The following is a 17,994-nucleotide window of genomic DNA, read 5'->3' on the forward strand; positions in this document are numbered from 1 at the left end:
TAAGTTAAGAGCTTGATCATAGACAAATGCTGTCATGATCCCAAAGTAATGATGAGACTAGGACCCTGCTAGGGATAGGAAAGACTGATCTGGCCTTAGTACTGTAGTCTGAGATTGAGATGGCCCCAGGAGAGCAATTCTATAAGCTTTAATGCATATCTTATTGTGTCCATACAAAATGATTAATATTATGGATTCTTATATGTTTGCTGGCTGAGGAGAGGAGAAACACACTCACAGGACTCCGCCCTTGGGTGGATTCTCCTGCTGAAAGAGAATTAAGTCCTAGGAGAAGCATCCCCTAAGGGAAAGGACCTTACCCTATTGATTGTGACCACACCTATGTGTACGACCCAACCCCCTCATGGTGGGGAGATTTAACTAGGCTGTAAGGGTGGGTTGGGGGGCCAGATCCACAGATCCAGAGAGAGACTGAGAGTCGGGAGAGAAGCAGGAAGAGAGAATGAAATAAACTGTTCGAGCAACCAGTTTGGCCTTCTTCCTTCTGTCGCCTGCCCTCGACCTACAACACACAGTGGTTCCAGGGCACCGAATGCGGGCGGTGAGACAGAGCCACCCGGAGAGCCCGCGAGTGCACGCGCCCCTCGGCAAGCCTTAGTTTTTTACAAACAACAATCTTTTTTTTTTAATTTTTATTTCATTGAATCACCGTGAAAAAAGTTACAAAGCTTTCAGGTTTAAGTCTCAGTCATATAATGATCAAACCCCCATCCCTTCACCAGTGCACATGTTCCACCACCAAAAACACCAAATATACCCCCCTCCCACGCCCACCTCCCCACCTGAGTGGCTAATGATCTTCACTTTATTCTCTCTATACTTTGAATACATTCAATATTTCAACAGAGAACTCGCTATTATTATTTTGAATTTTCTCCCAACAATCAAACCTACTGAAAAGGTATCATTTGATAATTTGTTTTCCATTGCAGAGAATGGAGATTATATGAGCTATTGAGGCCGCACAGTTTAGGATTTCTGATATTTTAGCTCAGTTCACAGTCAAGATTCATTTCTACAAGAAGCCGCTAGGTGCAAAATGGGTTAGTAGACCTCCTGGATCCTAGTCTTTAAGGAGCAGAGGGGGCCGTTTCGTGCCCCGCTGCTCCAGATCTCATCTGGGCGGAAAGCGTGCTGGTAACACCCCCATCCCATGATCTCCTGCGCGCCACGTCACTACAAACTCATACCTCTGGGTTGTGAGTTCTAGAAGACGGTGGACGCCACGCGGGCGCTGCTGCTGCCACCGCCATCTCCCCGCATAAAGAAAGGGTTTGGAGAGAAAATCCTGTCCCCTCCCCGGGCGGCATGGGGTTGTGGCTCAGTTCACAGTCTAGATGCATTTCTATAAGAAGCCGCTGGGTGCCAAAATGGGTTAGTAGACCTCCTGGATCATAATCTTTAAGGAGCAGAGGGGCCGTTTTATGCGTGGCTGCTCCGGATCTCATGAGGGTGGAGAGCCAAACAACCATCTTTTTAAAGAAGGGTAAAAAAATTAGCACACTACCATTTAACTTGTTTTAATCTTTCTTTACAAATGGTAAAAAATACTAAAGAATAGATAGAAACAATAATAATGTTGTGGCCAGCATTGTAAATGCAGATTTTAAATTTGTAACATTTTCTGGTTTAAAAATCTGGTAGTCAATGCAGCTCTTAAGGATCTTTGTGTCTAATTGGGCTGGTCTCTGCATTCTTGATGGTGTTCACCTTTATCCCATTTTTTCAGGCCCTCCACTTCTACGTCTTCCTCCTACCACCTGTTCTATCAAAGACCCAGGGAATCCCCCAGGGTTACCACAACTGACCACCAAAGCAACCTAGGCCCATGCCCAACAGCCACCTAAGCCATCTTTATCCCCACCACAAACACCTCTGAACAGTTCCCTGAATGACTATTGTCCATGAGACTGGCACTTCCTCCCAGCCAGTCACCAGGGCCACCTCTGCTTATCCCGGGATAGGAAACCTTCCTTCAGGCTTTAAAGCCTTACACTCTTCCACTGGTTGCATTCTGTTCTTCAAAGTTCTGGTCTACCACATCCCAGACTGAAGCACTGCCTGTCTCTAGCTCAATGTTTTATGCTTCTTTCTCCTAACAGGTTCCCTCAGTAATCCCAGGGTCCTTTGTGGGGAAAGCCTCTTCTGTCTCCTCTTCAGCTTCCCATGTGATCTATGAGTCCCCTCGGACCTCCTGGGCCTCTAGATCTTCAAGGAGCAGTGGTGGTATCCCTCCATTCTCATGGGGTGACTTGCCACCTCACATGCTGTTCATTGGAGGCTTTTTCCAAGTGAGAAATTTTTAAATTTGCTTCCTTAAAAATCTTTCTCATCAAACCACTCTACGGCAGTTTTGGCAGTTGATACATCTTCGAAGGACACTATGGCATCACCTTTGCTTCTCTATTTCCTTGCCCAAGGAGATGCAGTTTTCCAGTTCTTTCGCGCATTTTAACAACACCACACTACTTAAAGAAGTTGGCTGAACAATCTAAAGACATTAGCATTTAATCCTTGCACATAAATTGCAATGTTGTCTTATCTGGACCTATAGATGGGCCTCTAAATATATTAAAGCCACCTCACTCTACAGTGCCCATTCTACGATGTTCTCCTCCCCACCTACCTCTGCTCATGCCTCCCCAATAAAATCCCACTAAACCACTTTTTTATTATAAGAGACACTCATTCTCTGGGTCCCTCATGGTTTTGAAAATCCTCTGGACTCCTGAGCATAAACACCCCTGGCTACTGGAGTATTCCTGCTGAAATGAAATCTGCTGCATAGAAGAATAGCTTGTAGGTGGATAGGATAGAGGTGCTGTCTGGCTACAGATAAAACTCCTAGGTACCTGGAGATAACTAGAGTTATCATGTCCATATCCTAGGCTGGGTTGGTTGTAACCACTTTGCGAGGCTGAGGTTGACTAGTCTCGGTGGGCTTGTTACCATTTTGTGATCCTGTAGGTGCAATGATTGCTAGATGCGGCCCATATGCTGGATAAGCAGAGAGTGCCATGTGTAGAGATGTCTGGGTGGCAGTGACCACAGTAGTGTCATTAAAGCACCAATAGTAGTAGTAGTGGCCATAGTAGTATCTTAAGCACCAATGCCATACAGGACAAGCTGACTGTATGTCTTGAGGGTAGTTAGAATTACAATACAGTGGAAGACTGTCCATAAGAGGTTGCATAGGCAGTCTGCCCATAGGTTGCAGTGGTCTGGGCATACCTGATATCAGTGGGCTATCTACAAGTAACAGATTGAGAATACTATTATGTGGCCTGGTTACTTTCTATGGTCTGTTCAGAATCAACATGAGTAAAAACTTGAGTATACCTATCTATTAAAGGGCCAATACAGTAACAGATTATATTTACTTCGGGCCCTTTCTTGCCTCCAATGCTTCTATTCTGATGCAGTGTGCATTAGAATTTAATTTCCCACATAAGTAACTAGTATTTACTCTTATGCTTGGATTCAGTGTTCTAGGGCAGTTTAAGCCTTCTCCTCATTGTGGCCACCAGTCTGTCCTACTGGTGGTCTCCCTAATTTTATGCCCTAATGCTTCCATTTAAATAACTTTACTTTCAGTTCCTAGGATATCCTGGGGGCTACAAGGGCCTCATGGTTGAGAAATGCTATTCTAGAGTATATGAAATAGATCTTTCATTAAATGGCACCACTATTCCTGGAGATGCTCAGAGGAACACAGTATTAGGAATCAAATCCAGGGCTTAATACATACAAGGCAAAAGCTCTACCACTGAGTCATATCCCTGATGCCCCCAGAAATGATCTTTAACAGAAGCTTTCTCTTTAGTTTTATAAATTAAATTTCATTTCATAAAAATGATATTTATAAAAGTGTCAATGATATCACACATATACATTTCAATACAATAAAATTAATTTTTTGTGGACTGGAGAGATAGCACAGCAGGTAGGGCATTTGCCCTGCACTCGGTCGACCCAGGTTTGTTTCCTCCATCCCTCTCGGAGAGTCCGGCAAGCTACTGAAAGTATCCCATCCACATGACAAAGCCTGGCAAGCTACCCGTGGCGTATTTAATATGCCAAAAACAGTAACAAGAAGTCTCGCAATTGAGACATTACTGGTGCCCGTTCAAGCAAATCAATGAACAGTGGGATGACAGTGACAGTGTTACAGTTGATATTATAAAAATATCCACAAAATTTTGTTTTTTGAATAAACTTTAAAAGATTAAGTTACAAATTTGCAATATCCAAAATCACAATGAAATTTACAGGGCTCAACCAACCTGCTAAAGTTGAATGTACATTCAAGTGCATATGGAAAATTGTCTAATTTTGATGGCATTCTGAGATTAAAAAAAAAGGTTCAATAAATTGAACCCAACATTCTGCTGCCTACAAGAAACACATCTAAACAGTCAGAGCAAATACAGACTCAAAGTCAAAGGATGAAAAACAAATATTCAAGCAAAAAATCCCTCAAAAAAGCTGGGGTGGCCACACTAGTATCCGACAACACAGATTTTAGTTTAAAAAAGATTAAAAGGGACAGCAAAGGCTATTTTTAATAATCAAGGGATATGTACATCAGGAAGAAATCGCACTCATAAACATATATGCACACCCAATGAAGTGCCAGCAAAATACTTAAAACACTTAAAAATACTCAAGGAAGACACTGATAGCTACACAATAGTAGTCGGAGACTTCAACACGGCCCTATCACTTCTTGATAGATCAACAAGACTAAAACTCATGAAGGAAAGTACTTACTGGCTTTGAAGAAAGAAATGGAAGAGCACTAATATATGAATACAGGGCTTTTCATCTCCCCCAAACTAATTACAAATTCTTTTCCAGTGCACATGTAACATTTTCCAAGATAGACTATGTGCTGGGCCACAAAACATACCTCAATAAAATCAGAAAGATAGAAGTTGTATCAATTATCTTTTCAGACCATGCTGCACTGAAGATAGAAGTTAATCACACACAGAAACAGAATTAAATCAAAGACCTGGAAATTAACTCAATGTTGAACAATGAGTGGGTCAAGGAAGAAGTCAAGGAAGAAATCAAAAGATTCCTGAAAACAAATGATAATGAAGACATGAGCTACCAGAACTTGTGGCACACAGCTAAAACAGTGTTAAGGGGAAAATTTATGGCCTGCAAACATTTCTCGGGAAGAAAGAAAGTGCCTACATATATAACTTGACATTACAGATTAAGATCTTAGAAAATGACCAACAAAGGAGCCCAAACCAGGAAAGAGGAAAGAAATAATAAAATTTAGAGCAGAAATTAATGACATGGAAACCCCCCAAAAATCCGAAAGATCAATGAAACCAAAAACTGGTTCTTCGAGAAAATTGAAAAGTCTGAGTAAACCACTAGCAAGATTCACAAAGAGAGAGAACCCTTATAAACAGAATCAGGAATGAAAATGGGGACATCGCAATAGGAATGTAAGAAATTCAAGAAGTAAAAGAGGACAAGAGTAAATGGAAACACATCCCTGCTCATGGACTGGGAGAATGAACATTGTCAAAATGGTAATACTCCCCAAAGCATTATACAGATTCAATGCAATCCCTACAAAGAAACCCATGACATTCATCAAATAAATTGATCAAATACTCCTGAAATTCATATGGAACAACAAGTCTGCCCAAATATATAAAGCAATTCTTAGAGAAAAAAAGATGGGAGGCATCACCTTCCCCAGCCTCAAACTGTACTACAAAGTGATAATAATTAAAACAGCATGATAGTGGAACAAAGACAGATCCACATACCAATGGAATAGGGTTGAATATCCATACACACACCCTCAAGTGGACTGGAGCAATAGTACAGCGGGTAGGGTGTTTGCCTTGCACTCGGGTGACCCGTGTTTGATTTCTCCATCTCTCTCAGAGAGCCCAGCAAGCTACCGAGAGTATCCCGCCCACAAAGCAGAACCTGGCAAGCTACCTGTGGTGTATTCAATATGCCAAAAACAGTAACAAGTCTCACAACAGAGATGTTACTGGTGCCCGCTCCAGCAAATCAATGAACAACATGAAGACAGTGATAGTGCAGTCCTACACCCTCAAATATATGATCATCTAATCCTTGATAAGAAAGCAAGAAATATAAAGTGGTGCAAGGAAAGCCTCTTTAACAAATGGTGATGGCAAAACTGGACAGCTACATGCAAAAATATAGGCTCAGACCTCTACCTAACACCATGCAAAAAGTCAGATCAAAATGAATTAAAGACCTCAACATCAGACCAGAATTCATAAGGTACACTGAAGAAAAGGTTGGCAAAATCCTCCACTCCACGACACTGAAGCTAAAGGTATCTTCAAAGACTGACCCATCAAGAGGAAACAGATAAACAATGGGACTATCTTAAACTAAAAAGCTTCTGCACCTCAAAAGAAACAGTGCCAGAATACAAAGACTGTCTACAAAATGTGAAAGGATATTCACCCAATACCACTTTGGGGAATATATCCTAGAGATGCAAAAAAGTACAGCAAAAATGACATATGCACTTATATGTTTACTGCAGCACTATTTACAATAGCCAGAATCTGAAAAAAACCTGAGTGTCCAAGAACAGATGACTGGTTAAAGAAACTGGCATATCTACACAATGGAACACTTTGCAATCGTCAGAAATGATGAAATTATGGAATTTCCATATTAGTGGATAGACATGGAGTGTATCATGCTGAGTGAAATGAGTCAGAAAGAGAGAGACAGACAAAGAAAGACTGCACTCATTTGTGGAGTATAAAGTAACATAATAGGAGACTAACACCTAAGCATAGTAAAGATAAGGGCCAGGCGGATCACTACATGGCTTGGAAGCTGGTCTCACGTGCTGGGGGAAAGGGCAGCTGGGATAGAGAAGGTACCACTTAGTGAATGATGGTTGGAGGGCTCACTCAGGATGGGAGATGCATGCTAAAAGTGAACTATGGACCAAACATGATGGCCGCTTAGTACCTGTATTGCAAACCATAACACCCAAACGGAGAGAGAGAGAATAAGAGAGAATGTGCCTGCCACAGAGGCAGGGTATGGGAAGGTATGGAAGGTGGTGGGAGGGATATTGGGAACACTGGTGCTGGAGAATAGGCAGTGATGAAGGGATGGGTACGCAATTATTGTATGACTGAAACGTAATCAAAGTTTGTAAGTCTGTTACTGCATTTTATGATGTTTCATTAAAATAAATAAATAAGGTTCAATAATGTAATGAAGATTAAGTTACAGTGAGGAATCTTTTCAGATTGCAATGTTATAAACTGTCACTGTCACTGTCATCTCGTTGCTCATCAATTTATTTGAGCAGGCACCAAAGTCTCTCATTGTGAGACTTATTATTACTGTTTTTGGCATATCCAATACGCCACGGGTAGCTTGCTAGGCTCTGCCATGCGGGTGCGATACTCTCGGTAGCTTGCCGGGCTCTCTGAGAGGGGCGGGGGAATTGAACACGGGTCGGCCGCGTGAAAGGCGAACGCCCTACCCACTGTGCTATCTCTCCAGCCCATGCAGAATGACATTGCTAGAAATATTAAAAGTAGATTTACTACAATTATTTAAGTGCATTACTAGCTGAGGAAAAAAGAAAGCAACACACCCTGGATAGGATACCGCCCTTAAACAGATCTCCAAGTAATCTGGAGTAATCTCCTTAGATGAGATTTTGTTAATCTCCTGGAGGAGTGGTCTTACCTGCTCTTTGTTGATTTGTTAATGTTCAACCCACCTTTGTGTCACCACCCTATATATATAAACTAAGACTATAAGAGAAGTAGAGAGAGAAGAACAGAAGCAGAGCACAAAGCGAAAGAGAATCAGGGAGTCATCGGAGCCAGAAGCAGGGAAAACAAAGAGCACAAAGCAAGCCAAAAGTAAGAGTCAGAGTCAGACGTAAAGGTCAGAGTCAGAAGTGAGAGCGAGAAGGGCTCCAGAGACTGAAGCAGAAGGACTCCAGAGAGAGGGGTCAGAAGAAGAGAGATCAGAAGAGACCAGAGGAGAGACGACAGAGAGAGGTCAGAAGAGATCAGAGGAGAGACTACAGAGACAGAGTCAGAGATAGAGAGACAGACAGAAGAGAGCGTAGCGACACACACAGAAGCACAGCACAAGGAGGAGCCATCCCTATTCGGTCCATATACAGCGGCTTGAGAGCACGAACTCAAGTGTTGAGAGAGAGAGAGAGAGAGAGAGAAAGAGAGAGAGAGAGAGCCACACCCTGAGAGCCCGAGAACACAACACACACATCACCCCCTTCCGAGCACGCATTTGTATTTTTTACAGTGGGGAGATATATGACAAAAAAATCTCTGCATCACTGATCATCAGGAAAGTACAAATAATCACAAAAACAAGATATCATCTCACCCAATGAGACTGGCATGTATGAAAATGAACGAAAGCAACCAGTTTTGGCATGGGTATGGAATAAAATGAGCCTCATTAACAGATGATGGGAATGTTGACAAATTCAACCTTTGGGAAAAACAATATAGATATCTCTTAAAAAACAGGATGGTACTGGAACAAAGGCAGAGACACAGACCAATGGAACAGGGTTGAATATTCTGGCACATACCCTCAAATATATGATCATCTAATCTTTGAGAAGGGAACGAGAAATGTGAAGTGGAGCAAGAAAAGCCATTTTAACAAATTGTGTTGACAAAACTGGACAGCTACATGCAAAAAAAAAAAAAATTGGGCTCAGATGTCTACATAACACCAAGTACAAAAGTCAGATCAAAATGGATTAAAGACCTCAACATTAGACCAGAAGGTCCTTAAGGTATATTGAAGACAAGGCCGGCAAAACCCTCCACAATGTTGAAGGTAACGGCATCTTCAAAGATGACACGCCACTGGCCAACCAAGTGAAAACAGAGATAAACAAATTAGACTATCTTAAACTAAGAAGCTTCTACACCTCAAAAGAAACAGTGACCAAAATACAAAAACAGTTTACAAATGGGAAAGGATATTCACCAAATACCCATCCGATAAGGGTTTGATATCAAGGATATACAAGGCACTGGTTGAACTCCACAAGAAGAAAACATCCAACCCCATCAAAAAATGGGGTGATGAAATAAACAGAAACTTTCTCAAAGAAGAAATTCGAATGGCTAAAAGGGACATGAGAAAATGCTCTACATCACTAATCATCAGGGAGACGCAGATCAAAACAACAATGAGATATCACCTCACACCACAGAGACTGGCCCACATCCAAAAGAAAAAAAGCAACCGGTATTGTTGCGGATGTAGGGAGAAAGGGACCCTGCTTCACTGCTGGTGAGAATGCCGACTGGTTCAGCCCTTTTGGAAAACAATATGGACGATTTCATAAAATTAGAAATTGAGCACCCACTTGACCCAGCAATACCACTCCTAGGAATATATACTGGAGAGGCAAAAAGGTATATTAGAAATAACATCTGCATTTGTATGCTCATTGCAGCACTGTTTACAATAGCCAAAATCTGGAAAAAAACAGAGTGCCCCAGAACAGATGACTAAAGAAACTTTGCTACATCTATACAATGGAATACTATGTAGCTGTTAGAAAAGATGAAGTCATGAAATTTGCATATAAGTGGATCAACACAGAAAGTATCATGTTAAGTGAAATGAGTTAGAAAGTGCTTTCCGCTGCTGCACTAACACGATCCCGGAGGGAAACTGAACTACTTTGGACACGAGCAGCTCACAGAAACGCCTCCAGACTGTGAACTGAGCCACTGCCCCATGCAGCACCAGCGGGGAAGGGTTTCTCTCTCCAGGCTTTTCCATCTTATGAGCACCACAAAAGGGAAGTAAAAGCTTGCAGTGATGCAATTTCTGGCAGAATTTTCCCTGGACTTTATATAGAAATCCAAAACCTAATATCTCTTAATTGTCAGCAATGTATCTGTAAGTGTACCCTCACGGTGATTCACTAATTAAAAATAAAAATTAAAAAAAAAGTATGATAAAAAAAAATTGTCAGCAATGTGAAACGGTTCCTTTTTAACAGGTCTAACTTTGGGGGAAACTCCAAACAATAATAGTGAATTTTTTGTTGAAATATTTAAGGTAATCAAAGTAGCAGCCATTTCTCTAGACTGTGAACTAAGCCATAGCCCCAGGCTGACCAAGGAGAGGAAATAACCTTCTTTCTCAGTTCTTTTCCCTTTTTGGGGAGAAACACGGCATGGCGTCCGCCATATTATGAGGTCTATTGAGCAGGCACGAACTTGGTGGCTCGAGAGAGGAAAAAAAAAATTTATGTACTTGGAACAGCAGGACGCTTGGGCAGTCTCGGGCCGGGGGCCGATACCAGCGCACGCTCCCCCAAGATTCGACCCAGGTGGCCACACTTTTGTGTGTCCACTTTGCTGCTGATTGACCAGGATCCGGAGGTCAACTAGACTACTTTTGGTTCCAGAAACTGCTTGCAGCCATGTTTCTAGACTGCGAACTAAGCCATAGCCTCACGCCTGCCGAGGATGGGAAATATCCTTCTTTCTCATTTTTTTTTCCCCTTGTCAGGTGGCGTGGCGTCGGCCATATTATGAGTACTATTAAGCAGGCACAAACTTGGTGATGCAAGAAGGAGGAAAAAAAAAAGAGTTATGTACTTGGAACAGCGGGACTTCCTATCTCTTCATTCTCAGCAATGGAAAACTAATTATCAAATGCTTCCTTGGCAGTAGGGCTGTCTTTTTTGGGGGGAAACTCCAAAAACAATAGTGAGTCTTGTGTTGAAATATGGAATGTAATCAAGGTAAAGAGAAAATGAAGTGAAAATTATCAGTTATGCAGGCGGGGTGAGGGGGTGGGGTGTGGGAGGTATACTGGGGTTTTTGGTGGTGGAATATGGGCACTGGTGAAGGGATGGGTGTTTGAGTATTGTATAACTGAGACACAAGCCTGAGAACTTTGTAACTTTCCACATGGTGATTCAATAAAATAAATTTTAAAAAATGAGTCAGAAACAGAGAGACAGACATAGAAAGATCGCACTCATCTGTGGAATATAAAGTAACAGAATGGGAGATTAACACCCAAGAGTAGTAGAGATAAGAACCAGGAGGTCTGCCCCACAGCTTGGAAACTGGCCTCACATGCTGGGGGAAAAGGTAACTAGAGAAGGGAACACCAAGTCGAGAATGTTGGAGGACCCATTCGCGTTGAAAGATAAGTGCCAAAAGTAGTCTATACTGCAACTACAATACCCAAAAGGAGAGATATCAAAAGAGAATACCCTGCTGCAGAGGCAGGGTGGGATGGTGGGGGTGGGAGGGATACTGGGAACATTGGTGGAGGAGAATGAGCACTGGTGGAAAGATTTAAACAATCACTGTATGAGTGAAATGCAAAGTAAAAGTTCATAAGTTTGTAACTGTACCCATGGTGATTCACTAATAAAATTTTTTTAAAAAAATACACACACACAATACAGAGAATTTCACTTTTCTCTGACAACAATCCCACTTATGTGCATCTATCCCCAAATCTATTCAGAAATGACTTTTGTGATTTTGTGTTCACTGCAAAACTAGTTACAATATTCGAAATCTGGAAATAGAAAAAGTACCCAAGAACCGATGACTAGATAAAGAAATTATGATGTATATATACACAATGAAATACTACTTGGCTCTTAAAAAAGGACAAAGTCGTGTAATGTGGATGGAACTGGAGGGTAACATGCTGCATGAAGTCAGCCAGAGGAGAGAGACAAACACAGAATAATCTAGACAGACAGAGAATAATCTCTCATGTGTGAGATGTAAAGAAGCATAATGAGATAAAAACAAATCACCCAAAAAACAGAAGCTAAGTACTTTCTACAGCCAGAGCTTACTATGGCAGTGAGAAATGGGGAGATTGGGGGAGGAGTCTGCTGAGCCGCAAAAGACTTGATGTGTGTGTATGTGGCGGGGGGAGAACTGGGACAGAGAGAAACACTCTGGTGGGGGTGTGGTGTTGGATGTTCATGTGCATTAGAAGATATGCATATCATATGCGTTAGATACTATCTTAAAAGTGTATAGCAGGTGAATAAAATAACATTTAAAACAAAAACCCAGGACCAGATGATTTCTAGTGGGCTTTATTAGGATTTCAAAGATGACAAAATAACTATCCTGTTAAAACTTTCCCAAAATCCTTAAGGAAAAGAGAATAATTCTAATGATACTTGAAGAAACCAATATTACACTGTTATCAAAATGCACAGATCTTATAAAAAGAAAACTACAGACCAGTATCCCTAATGAAGACATATTTAAAGATGCTCAATAAAACTATAATGAACAAATACAACAATACATCAAAAAATGATCATACATCATGACCAAGTGGGATTTATTTCAAGGATGCAAAGTGCAAACATAGTTCAGCATATGCAAATCAATTAATACAATATACCACAGCAATAAAAGAAAGGAGAATTCATATGACTGTATCATGAATGATATAAAAGGCTGCTGACAAGCTTCAATAACCATTTATGATTTTAAAAGTCAACAAAATGAAAAGAAACATATTTGAGTATCAGAACGACTATATATGACAGGGAGGCAGCTCCTGTTCCTAGAGCAAGCAGATATCATTGGGCTACACTAGCACGAAACAGGGACAAATGGAGACGTTACTGGTGCCTGCTCAAGCAAATCGAAAATCAACAGGAAGACAAGTGATACAAGTGATCCAGGAGAGTATAGTAAGCTGTGATGTAGAAATCTTGGCAACAGATGTGAGGTACTTAATATAGTATGAAAAGGTAAGACAGAGTACACTACATAAAGACAGTCTTGTAAGCCGATGTTAGCCTTAGTAAAGTTTTTAATTTAAGAATATATAAGTAAAAGATAAAAATAAAGTAAAATTTTTTATCAAAGATCATACAGAAACATGTAAAACAAAACCATTAAGAGATGACAGAGAAATAGTACATAGATTAAGGTGCTGGGGGGTCACCTCTGTGCAAGACAGGTGCCTTAATCCATGTACTATTTCTCCAGTCCCTCTTAATGGTTTTGCAGCACACAATATATGTAATTTTAAAAATGTTCAGTGTTCCAACATATGCACACACAGAAGACACAGCTGTCCTAGTAGGATGCTAATAGTGAACATAATGTTATCATTCTAAGTAGCTAATATAATCTTTATGTTTAATTAAAAACTGAATATACTTACCTGACCAGGGTAATATCCATATCCTTCTGGTTAAGTTCATTCTGTTTACTATTCAATTGCAATGTCAGGGCATTATATTTACTCTGTGATACTTCAAGTTCTTCCCTTGCTTCAGTTAAATTATCTTCAAATGTCTAAAATTAAAGTAGTTATACCATGATCAAAATGGTATCACATATGTCTGTTATATATTAAACTTATATTTAATAAATTAAACTACACACTAAACATGAAAAATTAAGTTTGATATTTTATCTTTAGTTTTCACTTAATTAAAATTGGTTTTAGTAGACACAATAACTGTTATGCCAGTAACAGAGAAGTTTTGTCAGAAACTGAAAAGGTATAATTGTTTCCTAAGACTCAAGAGCAAGTAACCTTAAATGTATAGATATTTTAGAAATTTAGTACAAATGAAGTTACTAAAATTAGTTTACATAAGTTTCCTTACAATAAAAGCTATTAATTGAATGAATTAATTAAATTTTATTACTTAAATATAAATCAAAATAAACAGCAGGGTTTTGTTTTTTAGTCTTTCTTGAAATACTATAATTTACAACATTATAATGGTTTCATTCATACATCATTCTAACACCACACCTGCCACAAGAGTACCACATTTCCCTATTCTTAACTTTTTTGAGAAACATCCATATTGCTTTCCATAGAGGGCTAAAGCAGAGGGCATTCCCCCGAAAAGTGAATGAGGGTTCCTTTATCACTACATCCCTGCCAAGTTGGGTATTTCGAGACTTTTTGATATCTGGCATTCTTACTGGTGAGATGATATCTCATTTCTGCCTTGACTGAACCTCCCTAATTGGAAGTAACAATGAGCACTTTTTAAAATACCAACCAGCCATTCATATGTGTTCTTTGGGGAAGTGTCAGTTCATCTACTTGCCGTATTTATGACTGGGGTGGTTAGATTTTTGTTGACACAAAGATATATCAAAAATAAGAATATAACTACCACATGACTCAGTGATACCACTTCTTGGCATCTATCCCCCAAACACCAAAAGCATTTAATTTGAAAGAATATATGCACACATATGTGCATATGATCCAGAATCTCAAACAAATCTTTAAAAAATAAAGGAGTGATCTCTTAAATATAAAAATATTTATTGTCTTTCCTCTTGTCTTTCCCACATGAAAGGAGATGAAAATTGTTCTGTTAAGCAAATTAAGTCCAAAAGAGAAAGGTAAATATCAGATGATTTCATTCATATTTAGAATTTAAGGAAATAAAGGTAACAGATGAAACCAATTCAAAGCTAACTTTAGACTACAGACAGCAAGTTTGACTGGTATTATAGACAGCAGTCTGGCAGCAGGCAGAGCATGCAAAAAGGAGAAAGGTGTATCTGGATTTTCATGGTGGATATGATATGACAATTTACTTTTGAACAGATGTGAAAATGCATTGCTGAAAGATAGCAAATAATATAAAACATTGTTACCTCAAGAGTAGCTGGCTTTTAGCAAAAGAGCTCTGGGAGTATTTCTTGAATTCTCATTTATTACAAAAAGGGCAATGTTAGATACGTGGTAACAGGTACATGGAATGATAAATGGCAATAGATGAGAAAAGAGAGGGAAGGTGAGGGATAAAGAGAAAGTGAAAGAGTGAAAATAACAACGGTTTATTAAGATGAGGAATAGATGAAACAATAGTGGGGAAATAAAATTACATAACCTCTATAAAAAAAAAACAGTATGGAAGTTCTTCCCAAGAGAAAAACAATGAACTGCCATGGAATTTAGCAATCCCATTTGGGTAAAATATTCTATAAAATGAAAAGAAAATTCTTGATGAGATATTCCCATACCCATGTTCATAGGCATGCCAGTTATAATAGCCAAGAGGTGGGAGCAACCATAATATAAGGTGAATAAATTAACAAAAAGTGGTAGGCACATGAAGTGAGACAAACTGCAGCTTGAAAATGAAAAATCCTGTCACATACATCATAGATAAACCTTTAGGGTATTCTACTAAAAGAAAGAAATCAGTACTATAGGACAACTGCCATAAAAAAATAAATGGTGATAACCAAGGGCAGCAATTGGAAGGCAGCAATAGAAAGTTGCTATTAGTGAGTACATAGTTGGAGTTCTTTAAGACAAAAAACTTCTGGAGAACTTTCACAGCAATTCAGATATATGAAACACTACTGAACTGCATATTTAAATAGTTCAGATTATAAGACTTCTACTTTTTTAATCACAAAAAAAGGTATTTCTGACACATGTAAAACCAATGAAACAACCTTGAGAAAATTATCTGAAGCCAGAAAAGCAAGATACAAAACTAATTCTGTTAGATACCATTTATATGAGGTATTCAGAATAGTCAAACTCACTAATAGATAATGGAAAGGTGGATGCCAGAGTATAGGGGAGAAGATGGGAAAGAAAAGCAACTGTTAAGTGAATAGAGATTAACTTTCTTTGGCTTTTGAGGGGCCATATGTGGTGGTTTCCTGGGCTATTTCCAACTCTATACTCAGGGGTCATTCCTGGTAATGTTCAAAAGACCATATTGTCAGCATCAGGCTTCTTGCACGCAAAAAAAAAGTGAGTTTCAAGCAAGATAACACAGGGTTAGGATAGCTGCCCTGCATGCAGCCAAGCAAGTATCAGTATTGGCACTGAATACTGTCCCCACCAGCACCACTAGGAGTGATTCCTGAGCACAAAGCCAGACTTTAAGCCCTGAGCACCACTAAGTATGGGACCCAAACTTCTAAACCTCATAAAAGCTATGCTCCAGCCCACTTACTTATCTCTCCTGCTCCTGGATTCATCGTTGGAAGATGAAAATTCTAGCAATTGGTTAGACAGCAACATGTATATTATTAATTCTACTGAAAAAGTATAGACTAAATTTTGTTACACATAACCAACAAAAAAAAACCAACCCATTTCTTTAAGGAAACAAACCCTACAAAGAAATCCAGATATCATTAGGTCTAAATACCAAAATATAATTTTTATTATTATTATTTTTTTGCTTTTTTTGGGTCACACCCAGCGATGCACAGGGGTAACTCCTGGCTCATGCACTCAGGAATTACTCCTGGAGGTGCTCAGGGAACCATATGGAATGCTAAGAATCAAACCCAGGTTGGCAGCGTGCAAGGTAATCGCCCTACCCCCAAAATATAATTTTTAAATATAAATACATATGTATATACATATAAAAATGTAATTTAAAACGTATTTATATATATCTCCATGAAATTTTTAGGGGCAATTGATAATACGACACCAACAGTGACTTACATATTAACAAAAAGATGCAGAGAAAAACAGTGGAATCCTTGCTAAAATCATTTTGATCACAGGACAAGAGTGCACTTGTCCAAATTTGTGCAATCTGAAAAATCACGTCAGAGGCTATATAGTGCAGAAGAAACTGACATAACTATAAGGTCCAGCTAAACCAATAAACAAACTAACCAGAAAATGTCAATAAGCCCTCTGGGTGGGATAGTAAAAATCAGTGTATTATCTTGTGAGTCCATTACCAAACAAACAAAAAATCACAAGATACCAAAAAAAAAAAAATCCAAAGTCAGGAAAATGCTATTCACAAAGAAAAGAAGCAGGGAACAGAAATTTCCCAGAAGAGTGTTGAAACATCTGACTTCATAAGCATCAAAAATATTGTTACAAATACATTTAAATCATTAAAGATAGAGCTGTGCATTAGAGTATCTTTATTATTTTTAAAGGTAAAATGAAGGGTCTCAAATAATAGGAAATTCTATAAGTTATTTTGATGCATTCTGTAGAAGTTCAGGTGTTCACAAAACACAAAAAACAAATTTGAAAACAATCTCACTATGAAGGCTCAGATCCTGAGGTCCTGAATTTAATTCCCTACCAGAGCACCACCAGGGAGATCCCTAGTACTACTCCCACGCACTTCTAGGTGTAGTCCCTATTGATAAAAAGACTCACCAAGAATATGAATTGATAAAAATAACAGAAATAGCAGAGAACAGAAAGATAGTAGGGCTTAAGACATATGATTGTATGTAGTTGATCCTCTTTTGATTCCCAGCAACAAATACCCAGCAACAAATAATGCCCCAAGAATTTCTGGATGCAGCCCTGGAGGCCTACTTGAGTACCACTGAATATGACATTGGGGGAATCTGAGCATTTCCAGGGCATCCCAGGTAATACCCAGCACTAAAGGGTACTCACATGATCTGAATGGCTAGGTTTACTACGTTCTGGCAGGAGGGACTCCTGCAACTCCTACACTGTTTGTGAATAGTGTATTCACAAACTCCACCTCAAAAAATTTAATGTATGACAGAGAATAAGAAACATTAATAGTCAAAGAGCATTATAGAACACTACTAAGTATACAGGTATACAGGCATAAGCATAACAGGAAGATCAGAAGAGAAGTAAGAGAATAAGGAACACAGGAAACAGAAACTTTAAAAGAAAAAAAATAGCAGCTGGAGCTGCTATTGCTCCAGCTCTTAAATAAGATGTTTTACTTTACTTTTAAAACATCTTATTTAAGAGCTGGAGCAATAGCACAGCGGTTGGGCTTTCGCCTTTCACTCAGCCGACCCGTGTTCGACTCCTCTGTCCCTCTTGGAGAGCCCGGCAAGCTACTGAGAGTATGGAGCCCTCACGGCAGAGCCTGGCAAGCTACCTGTGCGTATTGGATATGCCAAAAACAGTAACAATAAGTCTCTCAATGAAAGATGT

At 39.4% G+C, this 17,994-nt stretch overlaps 1 protein-coding gene across 5 annotated transcripts in view; it reads right to left on the reverse strand.

Annotated features, from left to right (window-relative positions):
• The window catches only part of CNTLN (centlein), a 277,959-nt gene that overhangs the window by 171,612 nt on the left and 88,353 nt on the right, over positions 1-17,994 (reverse strand). For all 5 annotated transcript variants that reach the window (XM_055123768.1, XM_004600347.2, XM_055123767.1 and 2 more), the window contains exon 6: positions 13,249-13,382. In XM_055123768.1, the coding sequence (XP_054979743.1) occupies positions 13,249-13,382 (134 nt within the window). The remainder of the gene's footprint in view (positions 1-13,248; positions 13,383-17,994) is intronic.

Source organism: Sorex araneus, chromosome 1 (genome assembly GCF_027595985.1).
Source record: "Sorex araneus isolate mSorAra2 chromosome 1, mSorAra2.pri, whole genome shotgun sequence".
Classification (NCBI taxonomy): Eukaryota; Metazoa; Chordata; class Mammalia; order Eulipotyphla; family Soricidae; genus Sorex; species Sorex araneus.